At 35.8% G+C, this 19,664-nt stretch overlaps 1 protein-coding gene across 1 annotated transcript in view; it reads left to right on the forward strand.

Moving 5' to 3' along the window:
* ZNF804B (zinc finger protein 804B) overlaps nucleotides 1–19,664 on the forward strand; it is a 380,963-nt gene that overhangs the window by 285,056 nt on the left and 76,243 nt on the right. Inside the window, exon 2 of the mRNA XM_006099085.3 lies at nucleotides 19,359–19,502. Within this exon, the coding sequence (XP_006099147.1) occupies nucleotides 19,359–19,502 (144 nt within the window). The remainder of the gene's footprint in view (nucleotides 1–19,358; nucleotides 19,503–19,664) is intronic.

A 19,664-nucleotide genomic window follows, 5' to 3' on the forward strand; every position in this document is an offset into this window, starting at 1 on the left:
TGTAAAAGTTAGATTTGAGTACATAAGAAAATTTCTCACCCTAAGTAACAGCATTTTTATTCTTATCTAGAAAAAAATCTTTGCTTGTTTGATGTAATAAAATTTGTATGCTACTATTTTATAAGAACTACCCCCAAAACTAGGGGCAAAAAATAAAACAGAAAGAAATAAAGATATTTCATTCATATATCCAAATATATAAAACCAAACACCAAAATATAAACACTTTCAGACTTCATTTTTCCCTTTATTTGTATTCCTTTTAAAGGTTACATCCCCATCCCAACTCTTTTCTGTTCATAAAAGGGCAAACAACTTTGTTCATATCTGAGAAATAGTTCCCATTAGCCATATGCCAGCAATCTAATTTTGAAATAAATAACTTCCCCCATAGTAATCTCTTTTTAATTAAAAAAGATGTTAAGAAAAAAACACCAATATATGTGTTCACCTACATGAGCCTTGAGTAATACGGCTTAGTAGTTATGTTGCATTTATAAACACATATTTTGGCAACTGAGAACATCACTTTTCTTCTGCTTACTTTGAAAATAATGACAGTTTGCAATATAATTTCCAAGGAAACAATCATTCTAAGGACCTCAAGGGACAAACCAACTTCTCCAGACCCTGCCTTTCTAATCTAAATCTTTTCATCAAGATTCTGATAAAATCCGTCAACCTTAATGACTGCCCTGGAATGTAATTTCAAAGTTATTCTCAGCATTTTTCTTTTTTTTTTGCAAAAGCTCAAATATCAGACTTTTGATTTTTTTTGGAGATTTACTTACTCCTTAATTACAGACTTGGGACGTTGCTGTGTGGGACTCTACGTTTGAAATCCAAACCAGATCTCTTCCAATCATTGCACTCACCACCACGGTAATAACAAATCAACTATAGCTTTTAGTGGTTGGATTGACCTTCTCAATTTCAAAATATTTTCCTTTTGTTTTATGACATAGAAGCTCATTTCATTGAAAGGGAATATTTTCTACCTTGCAAATTTCAATCCATCATATTCTTTCAGGCTAGTGGATTGAAAATGTGAAAGTATAGCAATAAAAACAGTACATTGATTTCTTTTAGTCATTTATCTTAACTGACTAGGAACTAAGGGAGCTCCAAATAAATGAACTCACAACAAATAAAATCAAGGTAGAAAAGAGGCTAAATAAATGGGTATCACACATTTAAAGTGTAATTGTATAAACAGATGTCTTTTATTTTGGCACAAATATTTAGACGGTTTATATTTGTTATATCTTATAAATGTGTGATAGGTGACATCCTATATAATAAAAGCTTAATATGCTAATTGTCCGACCATTCTTTGACCATTTGACCAGTCACTATGATGTGCACTGACCACCAGGGGGCAGACACTCTGACCAATAGGGATTGGCCAATCGGGACTAGGTGAGATGGGCCGGACATACCCTTGGAACCTTCCCACGGTTCCTCCCCGGTCCTGCACTGGTGGAGTCCCTCGGCCTGACATGTGCCCTCTTGCAATCCAGGACCCCTCGGGGGCCGGAGAGCCGGTTTTGACCCGATTCCCACAAGCCAGGTCAAGGGACCCTACTGATGCACGAATCCGTGCACCAGACCTCTATTTTAATATAATGTCTTCTTGTGCTTTGGGCTTTGTCTATGGTGGTAGAGGATTATAGAAGTTAGTGACTATTCATCTATTCTATCGATGGCTAAATCATTATGGAAACCAGTAAGCCTGAAAAAACTTCAGCCTATCTCCCCCAAACTCTTTTCTCACTTTCGTAATTTTTTGTCAGAAATATTCTATTACATCCCTGGCCAGTGTGGCTCAGTTGGTAGAGCATCATCCCATGCACTGAGAGGTCACCAGTTCAATTCCCACTCAGGGCTCATGCCCAGGTTGTGATTTGATCCCCAGTAGGGGGCATGCAGGAGATAGTTGATCAATGTTTTCCACATCAATGTTCTCTCTCTCCCTCTCCCTTTCTCTCTCTCTCTCTCTCTCTCTCTTTCTCTTTTAAAAAAAAAAAGATTCTAGTACCAACTCTTTTTCTCCTTAGGCATACACTTTAATATGTAAGAATCCTGTCCCCAAAACACAAAACTGAAAGTTTAAAAGAAACTTGTCTATTTAATCAAACCCTCTTTTTCAAATATATATTTTAATTTTTTGTTAAATCTTTATTGTTGAAAATATTATATATGTCCTCCTTTTTCCCCCATTGAAACCTTCTAGCTTGCCTCTGCCCCACCCCCGACTCCAGGCCTTCACCACCCTATAGTCTGTGTCCAAGGGTTATACTAGTACATAGATGCATACAAGTTCTTTGGTTAATCTCTTCCCACCCATCCTCCCACCTCTACTTTCCCTTTGAAATTCCAGTCTGTTTTTACTGCTTCTATGTTTCTGGATCTATTTTGTTCATCAGTTTATTTTGCTCATTAGATTCCACATATGAGTGAGATCATGTGATATCTGTCTTTCCCTGACTGGCTAAATAAGTCAAACCACTTTGAAAGACAGGAAAACAGAGTGAGGGAAGGCACACACATCGAGCTGGTAGTGAAGCTAGGTGCAGACCTCAGGTATCCCTGGCCTCCTGCCTCGAAACAGGACTCACACCAGTTACTGTGTTTTCTTCATACAAATGGTGCTTCTAAGTTATATGTCCAATTTAGTTAAGATAGATGTTTCCGCCGAAACCGGTTTGGCTCAGTGGATAGAGCGTCGGCCTGCGGACTGAAAGGTCCCCGGTTCGATTCCGGTCAAGGGCATGTACCTGGGTTGCGGGCACATCCCCAGTAGGAGATGTGCAGGAGGCAGCTGATCGATGTTTCTCTCTCATCGATGTTTCTAACTCTCTATCTCTCTCCCTTCCTCTCTGTAAAAAATCAATAAAAAAAATATTTAAAAAAAAGATAGATGTTTCCTAAACACAAAATTAACAAAAAAGCAACCTAAATAGAACCAGTCTTCAAGAACAAAATAAGGAAAATTTGCATAAAATATTCATTTTACATACCAAATTATCATATGTATTTCAAAAAATAAGTTTTGGAAATTTTATTATAAATATCAGTATTTCAATTTGTAATATTTATTACAAATCTATAAAATATGCAAGTGAGCAGTTAATTTAAGTATGTAATACATTGTGATTAGCAATGATGTTCAGCAGCCACTGCCAAGTGGCCATAAAGCAAAATAAATTACTTTTTATAACACAAAATTGTCACCTGAATGTTGTTAATGCCTCATAAACACTGAGAGTGCAAAATATAGCCCACCAAATTATTGAATTTGCTTTGGACTAAACGTTGAATATTTCATTAGTTGTTATGGTTATGCCTTCAGGGTATGAATGAACTATCTCATCAACTGAACCTCTTGTTATCACTTCGGTAATATGTTAAGCTCCTTGTAATGACTCATGCAATCTCTCTCTCTCTCTCTCTCTCTCTCTCTCTCTCTCTCTCTCTCTTTCTCTCTCTCTCTCTCTCTCTCTCTCTCTCTCTCTCTCTCTCTCTCATCTCTCATTATTTGGTTAACATTCAGTAGTATTTGCATTATGAACTTAAAAATTCTCCACCACCTCCATAAAATAAAGGTATAATATACTACCAGGACACAAAGGATACATGGGAAAATTGAGAAATAATTGCCTGAAGACATTATATGGGAATCAGAATAAAAATATAATTAAGTGGCAGGGGGAGTAATCTGAATTGGATGTTTTAGACCTGAGCGTATCAACCAAGCATATTTTCCACATTAAGTTTTACCTTACCCAGGGAAATGGAAATGTGTGATTAAAACTTTATCTGGCAATAAAATCAACCTTGATATTTATGCAAAACTATGAAAATAATGTTAATTTTTTAGAATAGGATAAAGGGGAAATAATTAAATACTGGAATAAAATATTATTGCTGTAATGTTTGGGATAATATCTGCCCAGATCTTTTCCCAACAATCAGACAATAAAAATTCTTATTAGGATAAAATAAATTGGAAAGACTAAAGATTAATATGTTAACATTGGACATACTTAGTGTGTATAGTATAATCAGTTATGACATATGTAAACATCCATAAAATCACCACTACAATTAAGATAGTTTCACATATTTATCGCTGTCATATGTTTCTTAGTGCCTGCCCATTAATAAGTTCCTTCTACTCCTTCCACCCTCCCACCTGTCCCCCGGTTCAGAGTACCACTGGGAAGAACCCAGATGCCCATCAACAGGGAGATGCATAAACAATTATGAAATCACCATGCAATAGAATACCACACAACAATAAAAATGAACAAATGACATCCAAGGTGGATTAAGCTCAAAATAATTATGCTGAGTGAGAAGAAGGTTTAAATGAGGGTAAAACGCAGACACAAAGCACAGTATGAAAAGTTTTCCATTTGTTAATAAGTTTTTTTGTGTGTGTGCAAATTTGTTTTCTACCAAAGAATATATCTGCATAATAGCTCTTCCATTTATTTTCTCTTTTTTCTTCCCTTAGCTACCTGATTACAATCATATTTTGCATATGAATGTTCTCAGTTATCTCCTTTGTGTAACTTATGCATTAAGATAAAAGGGGAGCCCTAGTTGGTTTGGCTCAATGGATAGAGCATCGGCCTGTGGACAAAAGGGTCCCAGTTGGATTCTGGTCAAAGGCAGTACCTAGGTTGCAGGCTCCTCCCTGGCCCAGGCCCTGGTTGGGGCACACACAGAAGGCAACCAATCAATGTGTTTCTCGCACATCCATATTTCTCTTTCTTTTTCTCTCTTCCACTCTCTCTAAAAATCAATGGAAAAATATCCTCAGATCAGGATTTTAAAAAAAAGATAAAAGGGAAATACTAGTAAATGTTTTTGAAATTTTACTTATGAGGAAATAGGAATGTTAGGTCTTAATATACTTGTTACTTATTTACTCATTAGAATTCATATTTAGCTCTTAAGAACACACATGGGTTTTTTATTTCCCCCTTTCTTATTATAATAGACAATTTATGCATAGGTTTCGTGAAGCTAAATTTAATTTAGTTAAATGGAGACACAAGAAAGTGTCTTAATTTTGAATATTGAAGAAACATGACTTCATTTCTGTCTGAATAAATTGTTCTTCAATTGATTAGCAAATTGAATTCTTAGATGTAGCTAAATCTTTTTTAAAATAATGATGTCGTATTGGTGTGTTTCCACATACACATCTGGTCATTAAAGATTGATGAGTAGAACACTGACCTTAGACCATCCACATTTTCATGAAAATAGTAACTAAATGGACAACGGAAGAATTGAGAAACATCAACAGACAATTAAACCTTTACAAATTCAAGTTTAATTATAATACTAGCTTGATCAACTAATGAGTTGATTTAAGGAACACAGGTTAAAGGGGAATATTTTATGAGAATGCTACCACACATACACTTATACATACATACATAAGTCATTTTAAAACTTTTACTTGCTAAATAGAAAAAATAATTAGTGAGGATCTAGATAGCCTCTTTAGTTAGAGCCCATAAAAATTGTTCTTGCCATTTCGTTATTACTAATAACATGCATAATGTACAAAGTAATTTCAAACCACCTTCCAGGTTTGCAGTCACCATGAGTCAGTGCTTATTATATTAATAGCATTTGTAAGAATACATTTTTCTTCTTTTAATGAGGACATTATAGAATCAAGTCATAAAGCAGTTGGTGAAAAAATATTGCAAATTAGCATATGTTTTATACTACATGAGAAATAAAGTGACCTTGAGGTTATTTGTCATGACACCTAAGGAATATTTTCACAGAAATGTAATAAAAGTTAAGACATGCCATCGCAGAATGAGTAAACATTATCTGTTGTTAATCTCTGAAGTAGATTCCTGTATGTTATAAACTGATACACTTTCAAATCATAATTTTTATAGAGTAGTAGCAATTTAACAAAAAATATCTAGCAGGGGTCCTCAAACTTTTTAAACAGGTGGCCAGTTCACTGTCCCTCAGGCCGTTGGAGGGCCGGACTATAGTTTAAAAAAAACTATGAACAAATTCCTATGCACACTGCACATATCTTATTTTGAAGTAAAAACACAAAATGGGAACAAATGCAATATTTGTATTTGCATATGGCCTGTGGGCCGTAGTTTGAGGACCCCTGATCTAAATCTTTTGTTCAATAGCAAAAAAAAAAAAAGTACTTTAAAAAATTAGAAGAAAGGCAGAAACCCAAAAGGCACAGAGGCAAAAGGCCGGGTCAAGAAGCCAGCTCAGCTCACCATCTGCAAGGGAAAGTAGAGCCTGTTTACAGAAAGGAAATGTATGTTTAATGCAAAGGACATTATTTCTAACAAGTAACTTATGTGGAATATGGTGCCATGGGGAGTTTGGAAATAAAGAGTCAGCAATAAAGGGCACTAGTGCCCTCACAGGGGCATGATGAAGTGTCTGGCTGAGGCTTCTGCTTGTCTTTGCATTGAATATCCCCCTTTAGTTTGCAACACAAAGACAGGGCCCAAAGGAAGAAAAATTTGTCATCTGCATTGTACATCGCTCAAGCTGGTACAGCTAACTACATCTCTTCCCTGTGGGAAGAAATCCTTTTTATTGGACTTTGTGGGCCCATTCTTTATTTACTTACAATGTTTGGGTGTCAGCCAAGGGAGGCTTGGCTCCCCCTCCCCTATTGGAGCCAGCATTTTTCAGTACAGTCCTCAACGACTCTCCCCCAAGTCTCCATTCCCAACCCAGACACTTCTCTTCTAAGCAGCCCAATGTCTGTGTGTAACTGTCACAGTATATTACACTCTAATGCATGTTTCTGTATTTGCTATTACAGGTGTAACTGCTTTGTGGTGCCTGAAACAATTGTGTTATGTGCTTTTTATGTTTGAGCTTATTTAATCACTAGAGGCCTGATGCACGAAATTCGTGCAAGAGGCTCGGCCCTTGTAGCTCCGGCCGGCCCTCGCAGTCCCTCACAGCCCCGGCTTCATCCGGAAGGTCGTCCGGATGGTTGTTCTACTATTCGGTCTAATTATCATATTATTTCTTTATTATATAGGATTACAATCATCCTGCAAGAGAGACATGATCATTCTCTTACATAAATTAATAGATGTACTGAAGGCTGTGTAGTTTGCAAGTGGTTGAGCTGGGATTCAGATTCTGATTTCCAACTCTGTGTCTCCTTAATGCTCTTATTCTTTATTACATGTAAAGTACTTCTTTGTTTTTCTCATGTTCTATCCCCATTAGCTAACTACACATTCTTTTTTTGTACAGGGACAGTACCTTCTGCATCTTATACAACTCCAATAGCACCTAACACAGCAATAGCAACATAGTAATAATATAAATATTTATTTCCAATCTTTGAAATCCTATTTTAGTCTTTAAAATCTCTAGCTGGGATGTTAAATTTTTTTAAAAAATATATTTTATTGATTTTTTACAGAGAGGAAGGGAGAGGGATAGAGAGTTAGAAACATCGACGAGAGAGAAACATCGATCAGCTGCCTCCTGCACACTCCCCACTGGGGATGTGCCCGCAACCAAGGTACATGCCCTTGACTGGAATCGAACCCGGGACCCTTCAGTCCGCAGGCTGATGCTCTATCCACTGAGCCAAACCGGTCAGGCTGGGATGTTAAATTTTATATGAAAACGAGGACTCCTAAAAAATATCCCATGACAAATGGTTTCCCATTGAGGAACACTGATCTGATTTTGGTCAGTCCCAGAGAATGTCAATTTTTAAAATTATTCAATTGTACTATGATCATTCAAGGAGAACTCAGACTTTGTAAAAAGACACTGACACAAGAGGCAGAAAGCTCAAGAGAGATGTCCTGGGAATAAATCACAGAGAATATACTGAGAAACAATATAGGATCATAATTCCAACCTTAGCTACTGTTCAGAAATAATACCTTCTATAATGGCTGCACCAGTCTGCATTCCCACCAGCACCAATCAGAAAGAATGTATGCACCTCTATGTTCATAGCAGCACAATTTATAATAGCTAAGATCTGGAAACAGCCCATCAGTAGATGGGTGGAAAAAAGAAAAGCTGTGGTACATTTACCCCAGGGAATACTATGCAGCAGTAAAAAAGAAGGATATCTTACCCTTTCAGACAGCATGGTGGGACCTGGAGAATATTATGCTAAGGGAAATAAGCCAGTCAGAGAAAGCAAATATCACATGATATCACTCATGTGGAATCTAATGAACAAAATAAACTGATGAATAAAATAGATCCAGAGACATAGAAGCATGGAACAGATGGTCGAATCTCAGAGGGAAGGCGGGGTGGGTGGAAATAGATCAGCCAAGGAACTTATATGCATATATACATAACTTATGGACACAGACAATAGTGTGGTGAAGGCCTGGGGGAAGGGGTGGGGACGGGCTAGAAGGGGTCAATATGGAGAAGGGGAACGGGGGATATATGTAAAATGCTTTCAGTAATAAAGGTTTTTTTAAATACCTTCTGTAATAGAAGAGAAAATGGGGACTAAGAATCATGTCCTCTCTAAAATTTGTGTGGCTTTTTGTACTTCAAATATAATCTGTACTATTCTCATCACTAAATGTAGGTTCATTCATTCTCAGCAGTACTTTATGTCACATTCTTAAACTCAAGAATTAAAGAGCCCTTCAAGTGTCATTCATTTTTATATGTACAAGTCAAATCTAAAACTACTACTTTAGACTATAGAATTCTATTTTAATAGATATATTCTGCTTAGGTGTTCTGCTTAGGCATTTTACAGAGCAGCATGGCCATTTCCCTTCTCTGAATACACACAGCACTTTAAATCCCTACCATATGATCAGACATTCCTTTCTCTTGTCACTTTCAATTTGTGAATTAATTTGATCCCTGTAGTCTGAGAGTCTCTCGGGAACAGGAATTGTGTGTTATATTATCTTGCACAGCATAGTAACGCAGTGAATAGTCCCAACATTTATAACACAACGAAATCCCTGTCCTACACCAAATACCTTCAAGGGAAGCATAAAAAAGTTGTTTGTAAGTGAAATATCTTAAGTATGGATTTTTTATCTTTTTCTTTTTACCCTTTTCATCTCAGATATCCCTCCGATATCATAAAAGAAGGTAGCTTGCTCCTTTCTAAAGCTAGTCTGTAGTCCTGGCTAAACTCAGCGCTCAATCCACTATAACTACCTATAACTAACAGTCTATGGACTCATAAAGCTCTAAATGCTTTTTTAAAAAAAAGCTTAAGGGAATAAAAGGAAGAGGGAATCCTCTATGAAGTGTGATTCTGTCTCCTCCTATAAAAGATGGTTTGAAATGGAAACTTTTCTATTTCTGGCATTCCAAGAGTATGAACATACTTTGCAATTGTGTTGTTAAAGAGATGTTGATGATATGGCTTAAGAAATAATATTTATATATCAGCGTAAAGTCTCTGAATATTCATTTATACATCTTGAGTTTCGGAGACACAAAATTCTAGACTCTTAGATCACACCCCTTTCCCAAATGAGAAAATAGAATGAATGTTCTGCCATTGGTCCCAAAGGTCAGAGTCTATAACTTGAGTTCTCATCCCAGATTTGCTACGTATCCTACATCAACCTTGGGAAACTGCATTTTTATTTTAATTTGGCAAAGAATTTCTGGGGTCCCTTCTAATGACATGCTTGTATCATGATTCTAACTTTCTATTCCACTTCTTTTGCAATGGACGCATAACTTCTGTTTGATTGTAGCTGACTCTCTTTTCAGACTAGTTACACACACACACACACACACACACACAATTAGAGCACAGCTATATGGCTTGAGTTGGTACTGGTGTTAACAATATATAAGGATTGTTTAACTGCTTAAGCAGCTGTGAATATCTGTTTCAACTGTAGACTGCTGCCCACAATCTGGGTGCACACACTATTGATACTATGATTATGAAACATATTTATTTTAGCCCCAGTTTTCAGCTAATCGGGCTTTCTGACTTCAACTGACAAGGTGTTTGTTTCTTTGTTTTTTGTGAGGACATGCTTATTTTAGGTTTGAGAGAGAGGGGGATGGAGAGAGAGTGAGATGGAGAGAGAGAGAGAGAGAGAGAGAGAGAGAGAGAGAGAGAGAGAGAGAGAGAGGAAGAAAGAGAAGTGAGAGAGAAATACCAATCTGTTGCCTCCTGCACGTGACCTGACCAGGGATAGAACCCACAAGGTGGAACCCACAAGGTAGACATGTGCACTGATTGTGAATCAAACCTGCAGCCTTTCTATGTTTAGGATGACACTCTAACCAATTGAGTCACAGTGGCCAGGGTGACTGACAAGTATTTTTAATTTGTTTTCAAAAATCAAGTATGTATACATAAAACTGATATACAGACTTCCTTTTATATGCTTTCTGAAGTTACAAAAGTTTTGCAAAGTTGTGTGAGAATAACAATAGGCAAAATATAAGTAACAAATGATTCTTGAGCATTATATGACAATTGAGCTAGCTTTCCTTACATCATTTCATGATTTTGAAATGAACATACTCACATTTGTGAATCCCTTTCTCTCAAAGTAAACTACCATTTTAATAGACGTGCCTTACTTTGACACATTTCCCAGCTTGAAGTTAATATCTCAAGACTTGGGACACAGTGTTTCTGTATAGCATATATTTTTTTACAATTGCTGGTTTTCTTTAAATTTGAAAGTAAATTACCTGTTAGAATTTCAACAGATAGAAGCCTGGAGCAACAGCCGGTTTGAAGTAATGAAGTGCCTTTGTGAGCACAATCACTTTTTAAACATCTCTGGTTATAGAACAAGTGAACCAAATGTAGCAGACTTTTCATCAGACACGATACAGACATTCAGGAGAACAGAGCAAAATTCCCTTAGAATTCTGGCATTTATCTGCTTTGCTTCTCCTGCTTCAATAGCAAAGCCATTGGATTTATGCTATTTTATTTTTTTTATTTTTTTTAAAATATATTTTATTGATTTTTTACAGAGAGGAAGGGAGAGGGATAGAGAGTTAGAAACATCGATGAGAGAGAAACATCGACCAGCTGCCTCCTGCACACCTCCTACTGGGGATGTGCCCGCAACCAAGGTACATGCCCTTGACCGGAATCGAACCTGGGACCCTTGAGTCCGCAGGCCGACGCTCTATCCACTGAGCCAAACCGGTTTGGCGGATTTATGGTATTTTAACACATCACTTCAGGAGTCTCCAGACCTGTCTTAGCACATGTAGAATGTAAACATGATTTTTAAACTATACAGACTAATACCAGGACTATCTGAGAAGGCTGAAGAATGAGAATTTACCTGACAATCACTTGAATATATGAAGGTAAAATACTTGTGGTCAATTACGAAGCAAAGTGAGCAATGTTTAGTCCAGCATCTCTTCCTGTCCATTTCTCCCCTAGATAGCTGTTACAAACGCTGAATTAAAAAAAAAAAGATTTGTAATTGAGCAGATGTCAATAACAACTTTCTAGAAAACCTAGTTACCTGACATTTTCCATTGATTTCTCTTACATTAGAAAATGAAATGTCAGATATTGTTAATTGCATTTTTACAATAAATAGTTACAGCAAGAATAATGGCTAAATGAAAGTACTTCTTGTCTAACGCACAATGGATGTATTCATTTAAATGTATTCAATTTCGATGAATGCAACACATCTATACTCATGACAGCTACACATATCTGTGAGATGAATTGATGGGCTGGTAATTACTAGCTTTATAAATGAGACAGAATTATCAATCAGGAGAAAGAACCCGCTTTTAATCATGTTTTACATCCCACACGATAGACACATTTCAAAATCTTTCTTTCAAATATAGAGATTTTAGCCTTCAATTTTCAGTGGATCTAGTGCTTGCAAATATGTGAGCATTACATAACATCGGTAAGATTAGTCTCATACCATACATTGTTTTTCTTCAAGTTCAACAAAGGTAGAGCTATTAAAATGTGATTTAGTTGAAACTTTTACTTTCTAAATAATAGACTATTTTAAGAGCACTTTTAGGTTTATAGAAAAATTAGACAGGAAATACAGAAGTTCCATGCATTCTTCCCAATTCTTGTACATAGCTTGCCTTATTATTAACATTTTGATATGTTATTATTAGCTAAAGTCTGTAGTTTACATAAAGGTTCATGCTTTGAGTTGTACAGTTATATGTATGTATAGTTGTACATACAGATTCAAGGCTTTCCAATTATCTCCCCTTCGATGGAATAAATATCCAAGCAAAAAGTTAGATTTCAAATGTATTCATTCCTTCACTCATTGCATTTATTGATTCCTGCTTTCATTAATGGGTATATGCTGGGCATGAACTCTAGGCCAAGGACTACAATTTAATGGATTCAACTATTTCCCTGACCCTGGAACAATTTACATAGATTTTCAAGCCCTGCTCAAGGATATTGTCTTGTTTTACTGGTGAGGGCTGGGATGTTCTCTATGAGAGATGGGCTAATACTAAATTGTGTCCAGCAAAGTTCATCTGTTTATGTATATTTTTTACTGTTTCATTGTTTGTTAAAGAAGAACTCTGAAAACGAATCCATGACCTTTATAAACTTGTGCAATGCAGCATGTATATCTGATCAATAAGCAATATGGAAATTATAACTTCCCCTATTTTCTTTTGTGGCAAACAAGCATAATTAAGCAATATTACGATAGCTACTGCTGTGATTATCTTAGCATGCACCTGGGACTGCCTTCTATAGTTTCTAAAGTGTTTTTATGGTAGAAGAGCTGTATATTAATTTATGCTGAGGAAGCTAAATTTGGTGGAATAGAATGATGACAAAAGTGGTTCTAATGGAAATGCATGTGTTTTCAAAAATAATCTCTGTTCCAATGAAGCCAAATAGGAAACTTCTCCAAAATAAGCAGATATACAAGCAAATTTTAAATATTTAATTGTTGCTTCATGAACAGAAATGCAATCATCATTTTGGCATCTTGCCATTCATTTGTTATTCTTTTCAAATTAGAAATGATGCTGAGCTGTCTCCAAAGAATTCCACCTAGAGACAAGTTCACATATTGAATGTGGTTGTATTTATCTTCTCACCTGGACAACTTGAATGGATCGTTAATAAGAGGGGGAAAGCTCCTTTTCCAACTCCAGGGAGTGCTGACATCACACCTACCTAGCCATTGGTACAAAGGCCTAACTTTGGTCATGGCTTATTCCAAGTCCAGGAAACCAAACTTGATCATCAATGAATTGTAAGGAAGATGATAGATTATGGTAAAATGGTAAGAGTATTGTAAAACAAAAAACTCTATTCTGATTGTAAATCTGTGTGCAGTTGCCACACTCCATTATTTTAAGATTTTTCAAGACTCCCTAGACTTCAGAAGATACATTTTTGTTTAAAAAAAAAAAAGATTGTTCTAAAAATCTAACAGCTCCATGATATGTCTTAACACTGCCAGGGTAGGCCGAGCTATCTTTTATGTGGTGGGAAAGGCATTCTCTGCTTTTTTATTCATTAATGTTATTTATTCAACAAATATCTATTAAGTTTCTCCTAAATAACAAGTATCCTGCTAGATGCTATAGAATGCAAAAATCCTTCTTTCAATAAAAGAAGCCATATTTTTAGGGAAATCAATATTAGTAATATTAACATTAATTACACACCTAAGATGCTCTATTGACTATGTATAAAATTTCTAGTCTAAAAGTTAAAAAAAAATTGTGACAAAAACATCTGAAAATCCTAATGATGTAAAACAAATTTGGAGTTTACTTACAGGGATTTTGCTTTTATATGAGATGGTGGCCGAAGATGATAAGGGCCCCTCTCACTTGCTCAAGTTTTCATTTGAAAATGACAGTTGCATTGTAGACGCATGGGAGAATGGCATTAGTTTAAATAATTTTCTAGTATCACACACACACATATGCTGCTTTTTACTATGATCTTATTTTATACTCACAACAAACCTGCAAGCTACTCATTATTTCCCGAAATTCATACTGAGGTAACTGAAACCTCGAGAGTTTAAAACTTCTATATGATAAAGGCTGTTATTTGGGCTATGTAGTCTTCAAAGACTAATTTTTTTTCCTATCACAAAAATAAAATGAATAAATGAATAAATCCTTCTAAAAGGAGTTTTTCCTTTCCTAATCTCTCCTAGAGATAACAGGAAAACAATGGAGACCAAAAGAGTTCTCCTATTCAGCCACAGCCACTTGATCAATGGAGATGAGGGGAAATGCTCTCGCTCAGGCAGGATTTTATTTGGAGCCAGTGTAATAGAACAGGTTAGAGAATATTAGAATTCTTAAAGCAATTTCTTACACATAACAGTGAAAGGTCAAATGTGAATTTTCAGGCAAAGAATATGAATTCAATCCTCAAAGCTCTGAGCTGGTATTACCATCAAGGAGATAGGAAGAACAGCAATTGATTTTCTCTCTTCCTTTTAAAGAATCAGGGCACATATTCACAACCAGTAGAAACAAGACTACTACCTTGTATTTTCCTAGTGCACATCTCTCAGCTCCAAGAGCTTTGTAGATTTTTATAATTATAATTATTCCTCTACCATTCTCTGGGAATTGGGGTTCTGTATCATCCTAACTCTACATACAAGTTAGCAGAGGCAGCTCAGAATTATGTGGTGTCTGGGTAAAGCCTAAGTAATTGGGGCAGCTGTGAGCATGGTGATTAATACCTCTGAAGTCAGGCAGATCTGAGTCTCAGTCCAGTCTCTGCTCTTCAACATCAATTGTGTTTCCAAATCTGTTGGTACCTTGTCTTCTATATCTTTATATGGGATAATAATAAATAATGCATCATAAGGTTAGTGGGAAGATTAAGGGAGTTAAGATGTATGAAATGCTTGGCTGATTTCTGTATTATAATGAGAGCTCAGTTGATATAAGTGTGTAAGTATCATTACAATAATAAAAATAATTTGATAGTAAACATCTATTTCTAAATAAACATGTTAATCTAGTCAGAATACTTGACACTTTACAGATGCACCTCTTGTGTGCATGAATGTAAAATTCTTGGTGTGAAAAAGTACATTTTCTCTCCTTGCACTCAAAATATTAATTATGAAAAGTAATTAACGACTACAGAATTCTTACTGAAGCGCAACATAAAAGGCCCACTGGCAATACCTAATGTTTTTAAATGACTTATTAAAATAACAGTCATGTTCAATTTATAATTCATTTTCAACCTTTTAATGAATCATTGAGGATGATTAATAAGAAGTTTTATATTATAAATGCTATTTTTTCTGTTAAGATTCCTCCTCTTCATAGGCAAAATGTGAGAAGAAAAATTTGAATAATTTTCAAATGAGCAAATCAATGATGATAATATTTTGTATGTCTGCTGTATTATTGTGAATTATTGATTTTTTTCTTATTTTTAAATTTACTGATATTTTACTCCTTTTATATTTATTCATATCTCTAAATATATTTAAAGATTATGTAATTACTTAAGAAAGCAAATTTCACCTTCATTTGCCTTCAATTTTATTTGACCAGTAAAAGTATCCTGTTATTAAATAAAAAGGCAAGAAATTCTGAGTGCTTAACTGTATCTGATGCTATGAATAAAAGAAACAGAGAGGGGGAAACACATTAATTTTTCTTCCAGTAATTTTAAATTATTTTATTTTGTTTTATTTTTGTGGTAACACTGGCTTGTAACATTATATAAGTTTCAGGTGTGAAACATTATAATTTGACATATGTGTGTTACACTACCTCTAACTCACCAAAGAATCTAGTTTCCAGCTATCACCACACAATTGACTACCTTTACTCATTTTGTCCCTTCCCCCCAACCCCACTTCCCTTTTCATAACCAATGATCTGTTGTTTGCCTCTATGAGTTTTTTGTTTTTTTGTTCAGCTGTGGGGTTTTTTTTGTGGAATATAAAAAAACAAGTATTCTTGACTAGTATGAACTAGGTAAACTCTATAGTAACAAAGTTATCACTCTATCACAATTTAGAGTGCTTACCTCTTTACATGTAATTATCCAATGCTAGACTTTAAATTCTGAGGTAAAGACCCAGAAAGAAATTGATATTCAGAAATTGCTCAACAAGAGATTCTTGAATGTATGACTGCGTACTGGTTAGTTGGATGAATGTATGATTAAATGGATAGATGAATGGTTGGGAGGATGAGGCAACATCATACAATGGAAAGCATGGCCTGCTTTACCATTGACCTGATTTTCTATGTCATGTTATTACTAACATCGTTTTCCCTTTTTGCTAAATGATAGCTTAGACTATATGATACCTCTTCTACTGCGACCTTACCTCCAGCCTTCTGTTACTTAGAGCTGATTCAATTGAGCTCATCTCCATAGACAGTTGATTTCATGCCTACCTCATACTGAGTAGTATCATGGGCCTTAGTTTTCAAGTTTTGACAAAGATTTCTAAGAAATCATTTATTTATTTTCCAATTTGATTCCTCTAACCCTACCCAACTCTTGGCATGTATTTTCCGCTGCCTGATATTTCTACCCACAGTTCCCAGCTTCCCCATTTCTTATCCCCAGTGCTGTTGGCTTTATGCTCTTCTGGTTAAGACAGATACACTAGAATAGATTGTTAACTCTATGTTTTGCTAATGGCATTTGTTCCCCACCTGTGCACTCTTGCTCTCTTCATAAGGGAAATGGGATATGCCCTGGGAATGTTCTTATTCCTGCCAAGAAAAATTAAGCAAGAAATGAGGGATGTAATTTAGTCTGATTACTTTGCAAAATGTGAACATTCAGATGAGATGGTATACAACTAAATATTGGTCTAACTCTCTTATAATTATAACATTTTTCCATTGAAAGGCATGTAATTTCATAATTAAAGTTTGTTTTAGAAATAAAAGATGTTTAGATGAAGATACCAAGAGTAACTGAAGAAGCCTCACTCCTGGCCATTGAGCTATTGTTATAAAATCCTCTACATAATAGGATTAATAATAGGAAAATCCACTTTAATCACAGATTAAATTCTCAGTTATGACTCCTGCCCCACACCCTGTTAATAAAGCTGAGGCATGTTTAAGCGCTGAGGTAGAGTTGCTTAATATCTAAGGCACACTGGCAGTTTTCTAAGGCTGTTGTAATAAACTAAGAACTATGGGTAAACCAAAGTTGTTCCTCATTCCAATCCAGTCCTTGAAATTATACTAAGAAAGGGCATTTAAAAAACCCTTGTGAGAAATAATGGTTTCCCTTGGTTCTAACCCTATGACATCAAGATATTTAGCTCTACTTCAATGCTACAATCCTGCCTCAATTCTCAACAGCGACTACACTTAGCAGGCTATTGTACCGGTTCTTTGAGTAACTGGGTTTTAATCCTGAAATTAGAGTCAATGTTATCAGCGGATACATCCTGTCCAATAGCTTTTATCCCCCACCCCCATTAGCTAAAATTTAACCAAATTCGTACTCCGACGGTTTTACGTAGGCAATCCAAATATTGGATCTAGCTTTGTTGTTTATTAATGGCATACATGTCCCTCCTGCTCTTTACTATATGTGTTCGCCTCTTATATTGGACTTGAGTTATTATTTTCCCATGTCACAATTAATTGCTCCATCACTTCACCCAACCCTATGAGAAACTGCCTAAATTTTTGTGCTTGCTTTCTTGTCTGGCCAGTGATGCTCCTATGATTTAGGTTCATGGCCTGATTTCTTTTTGTAGAGGGTTAGTCATTGTGGAGAAACAAAGCTAAAGCCCATCCTTTATTTTGGTCATCCATTTTTTATACTTTTTGGGTTTTTTTGTTTCCTCTATGGGTCAGACATTCCTGTATGGCACGGGATAATAGAGAACTTGCAGAATGGTATGAGACATAAATATGTAAGCCACCATTATCCATTAATTTACATAATGCATATTAAATAAGCATCTATTCTGGGCTAGACAATATGTTCACATTGTGGACACAATAATGAATAAAACAGTTCCTGCCATCAAAGGATTTATGGGAGCAATAGTCATGAAAACAGATCATTTGCTATTATATGGTATGTCTAGTCATTGAATTAAAAAGGGTAATATGGGAGCATGAATTGATACAAGATAACACTAATGATACAGGAAGGAGCTTGTGTGGTGTAATAAGGGGATTGGCCTTAAAGGGAGATGGTAAAGCTCAGCTATTTATACCATGGGAAATAAGGATAGATTATTTTAATTCGAATTCCTCTCTCCACTTACTTACTCAGTGATCACCAGTGTGTAATCTCTAAGTGTTGGTTGATGCATCTGTAAAGTGTAGATTTAGATAAAACTTATTTTATAGGGTTTTTGTGAGGAATAAATGTGATAATTCACATACTTAGCCTAATACCTGGTGCATAGTTTATGCTCAATAAATATCCATCACTATTATTTTATAAGCAATGAGAAAATTCAAAAGGATTTTAAGCAGGTGAATGATGTGGTCAACGCTCTGTTTGCAATAAAGCATAGTCAACATTGTAAGGGTAAGCGTCTTAAAAATGTGCTAAACCCATTAGTGATGTCTGTCAGGAACTAAGGCTTGTGGAAGAAGCTTAGGCTTGAGTTAGAGATTATGGACAAATAAGGCTGTAGCTATAGTGAGAATGGAGGTCACCAAGGGCTAAAGATGAAATGGGGTGCCACGCAAAAATGTAAGGGGCAATATGTAGAAAAGAAATGTCTGTGAAGGAGACTAGTGGGAGTGATCAGAGATGTGTTCGGTAATAAGTACCATAATGGAGACTTTCTCTTGGAAAAGTCATGGAGAGGCTCCCCAGGGGGCAAAGAGCTGGGTATTGGGAAAGGAGTACATGCTTATGACTTTAACAAGGTCAGAAAAGCAGTATGTACAGTGTGAACAGCAAGTCCCAACAGTGAGGCTAAAATACATGACACATAAGGGAATGATATAACACAATGTAATTAATGTCCCAATAAAAGATTGTAGCAGAGAGGCCTTGTAGTGTTTGAGAGGGGTCACTGAGTAGGTGGCAGAAACGGTGCTGATTATTCCAGGTAGGTGAGTCAGCAGAAGCATGAGCTGGAAACAGGTGGCAAGAAGGGGATGAGTAATGACCAGGATTCAGCTGAGGGCTCCTTTGGGCTAGTTCATTATATGTTTATTGATAACTTAGGGATAAAGCTGAACTGAAAGTTACTTCTCCATTGCCATGCATTTCCAAACGACAATGAGCCTAACTATAGTATGTCAGTCACAGTAAAATACAATACCAACTTGAATAATATAATATCTGGTTATGTTATTAGAGAGAAATATAACCAACACTTTTGCTTTTTTCTTTTTAGGATTTTCCAGAAAAGGAGAAGTCCACAACAAAGGCCCTGGAGGATGTAAAGGCAAATTTTTACTGTGAATTATGTGATAAGCAGTATCACAAACACCAGGAATTTGATAATCATATTAATTCTTATGATCATGCTCATAAGCAGGTAAGCAAGAGTGAGAGAAATCCTTCATATTCCTGGATTTATTCCTTCAGACCAGAATGTACCCATTTGACCTTGTTTATTATTGTCTAAGAAGCTGAGGTGAAACCATTATATATATTTCTTTTTTCTGAAACGTTGTGTTTTCTGTTTAAATATTAGTGA

The sequence above is a fragment of the Myotis lucifugus genome, unplaced genomic scaffold (assembly GCF_000147115.1).
Source record: "Myotis lucifugus unplaced genomic scaffold, Myoluc2.0 scaffold_257, whole genome shotgun sequence".
Lineage (NCBI taxonomy): Eukaryota > Metazoa > Chordata > Mammalia > Chiroptera > Vespertilionidae > Myotis > Myotis lucifugus.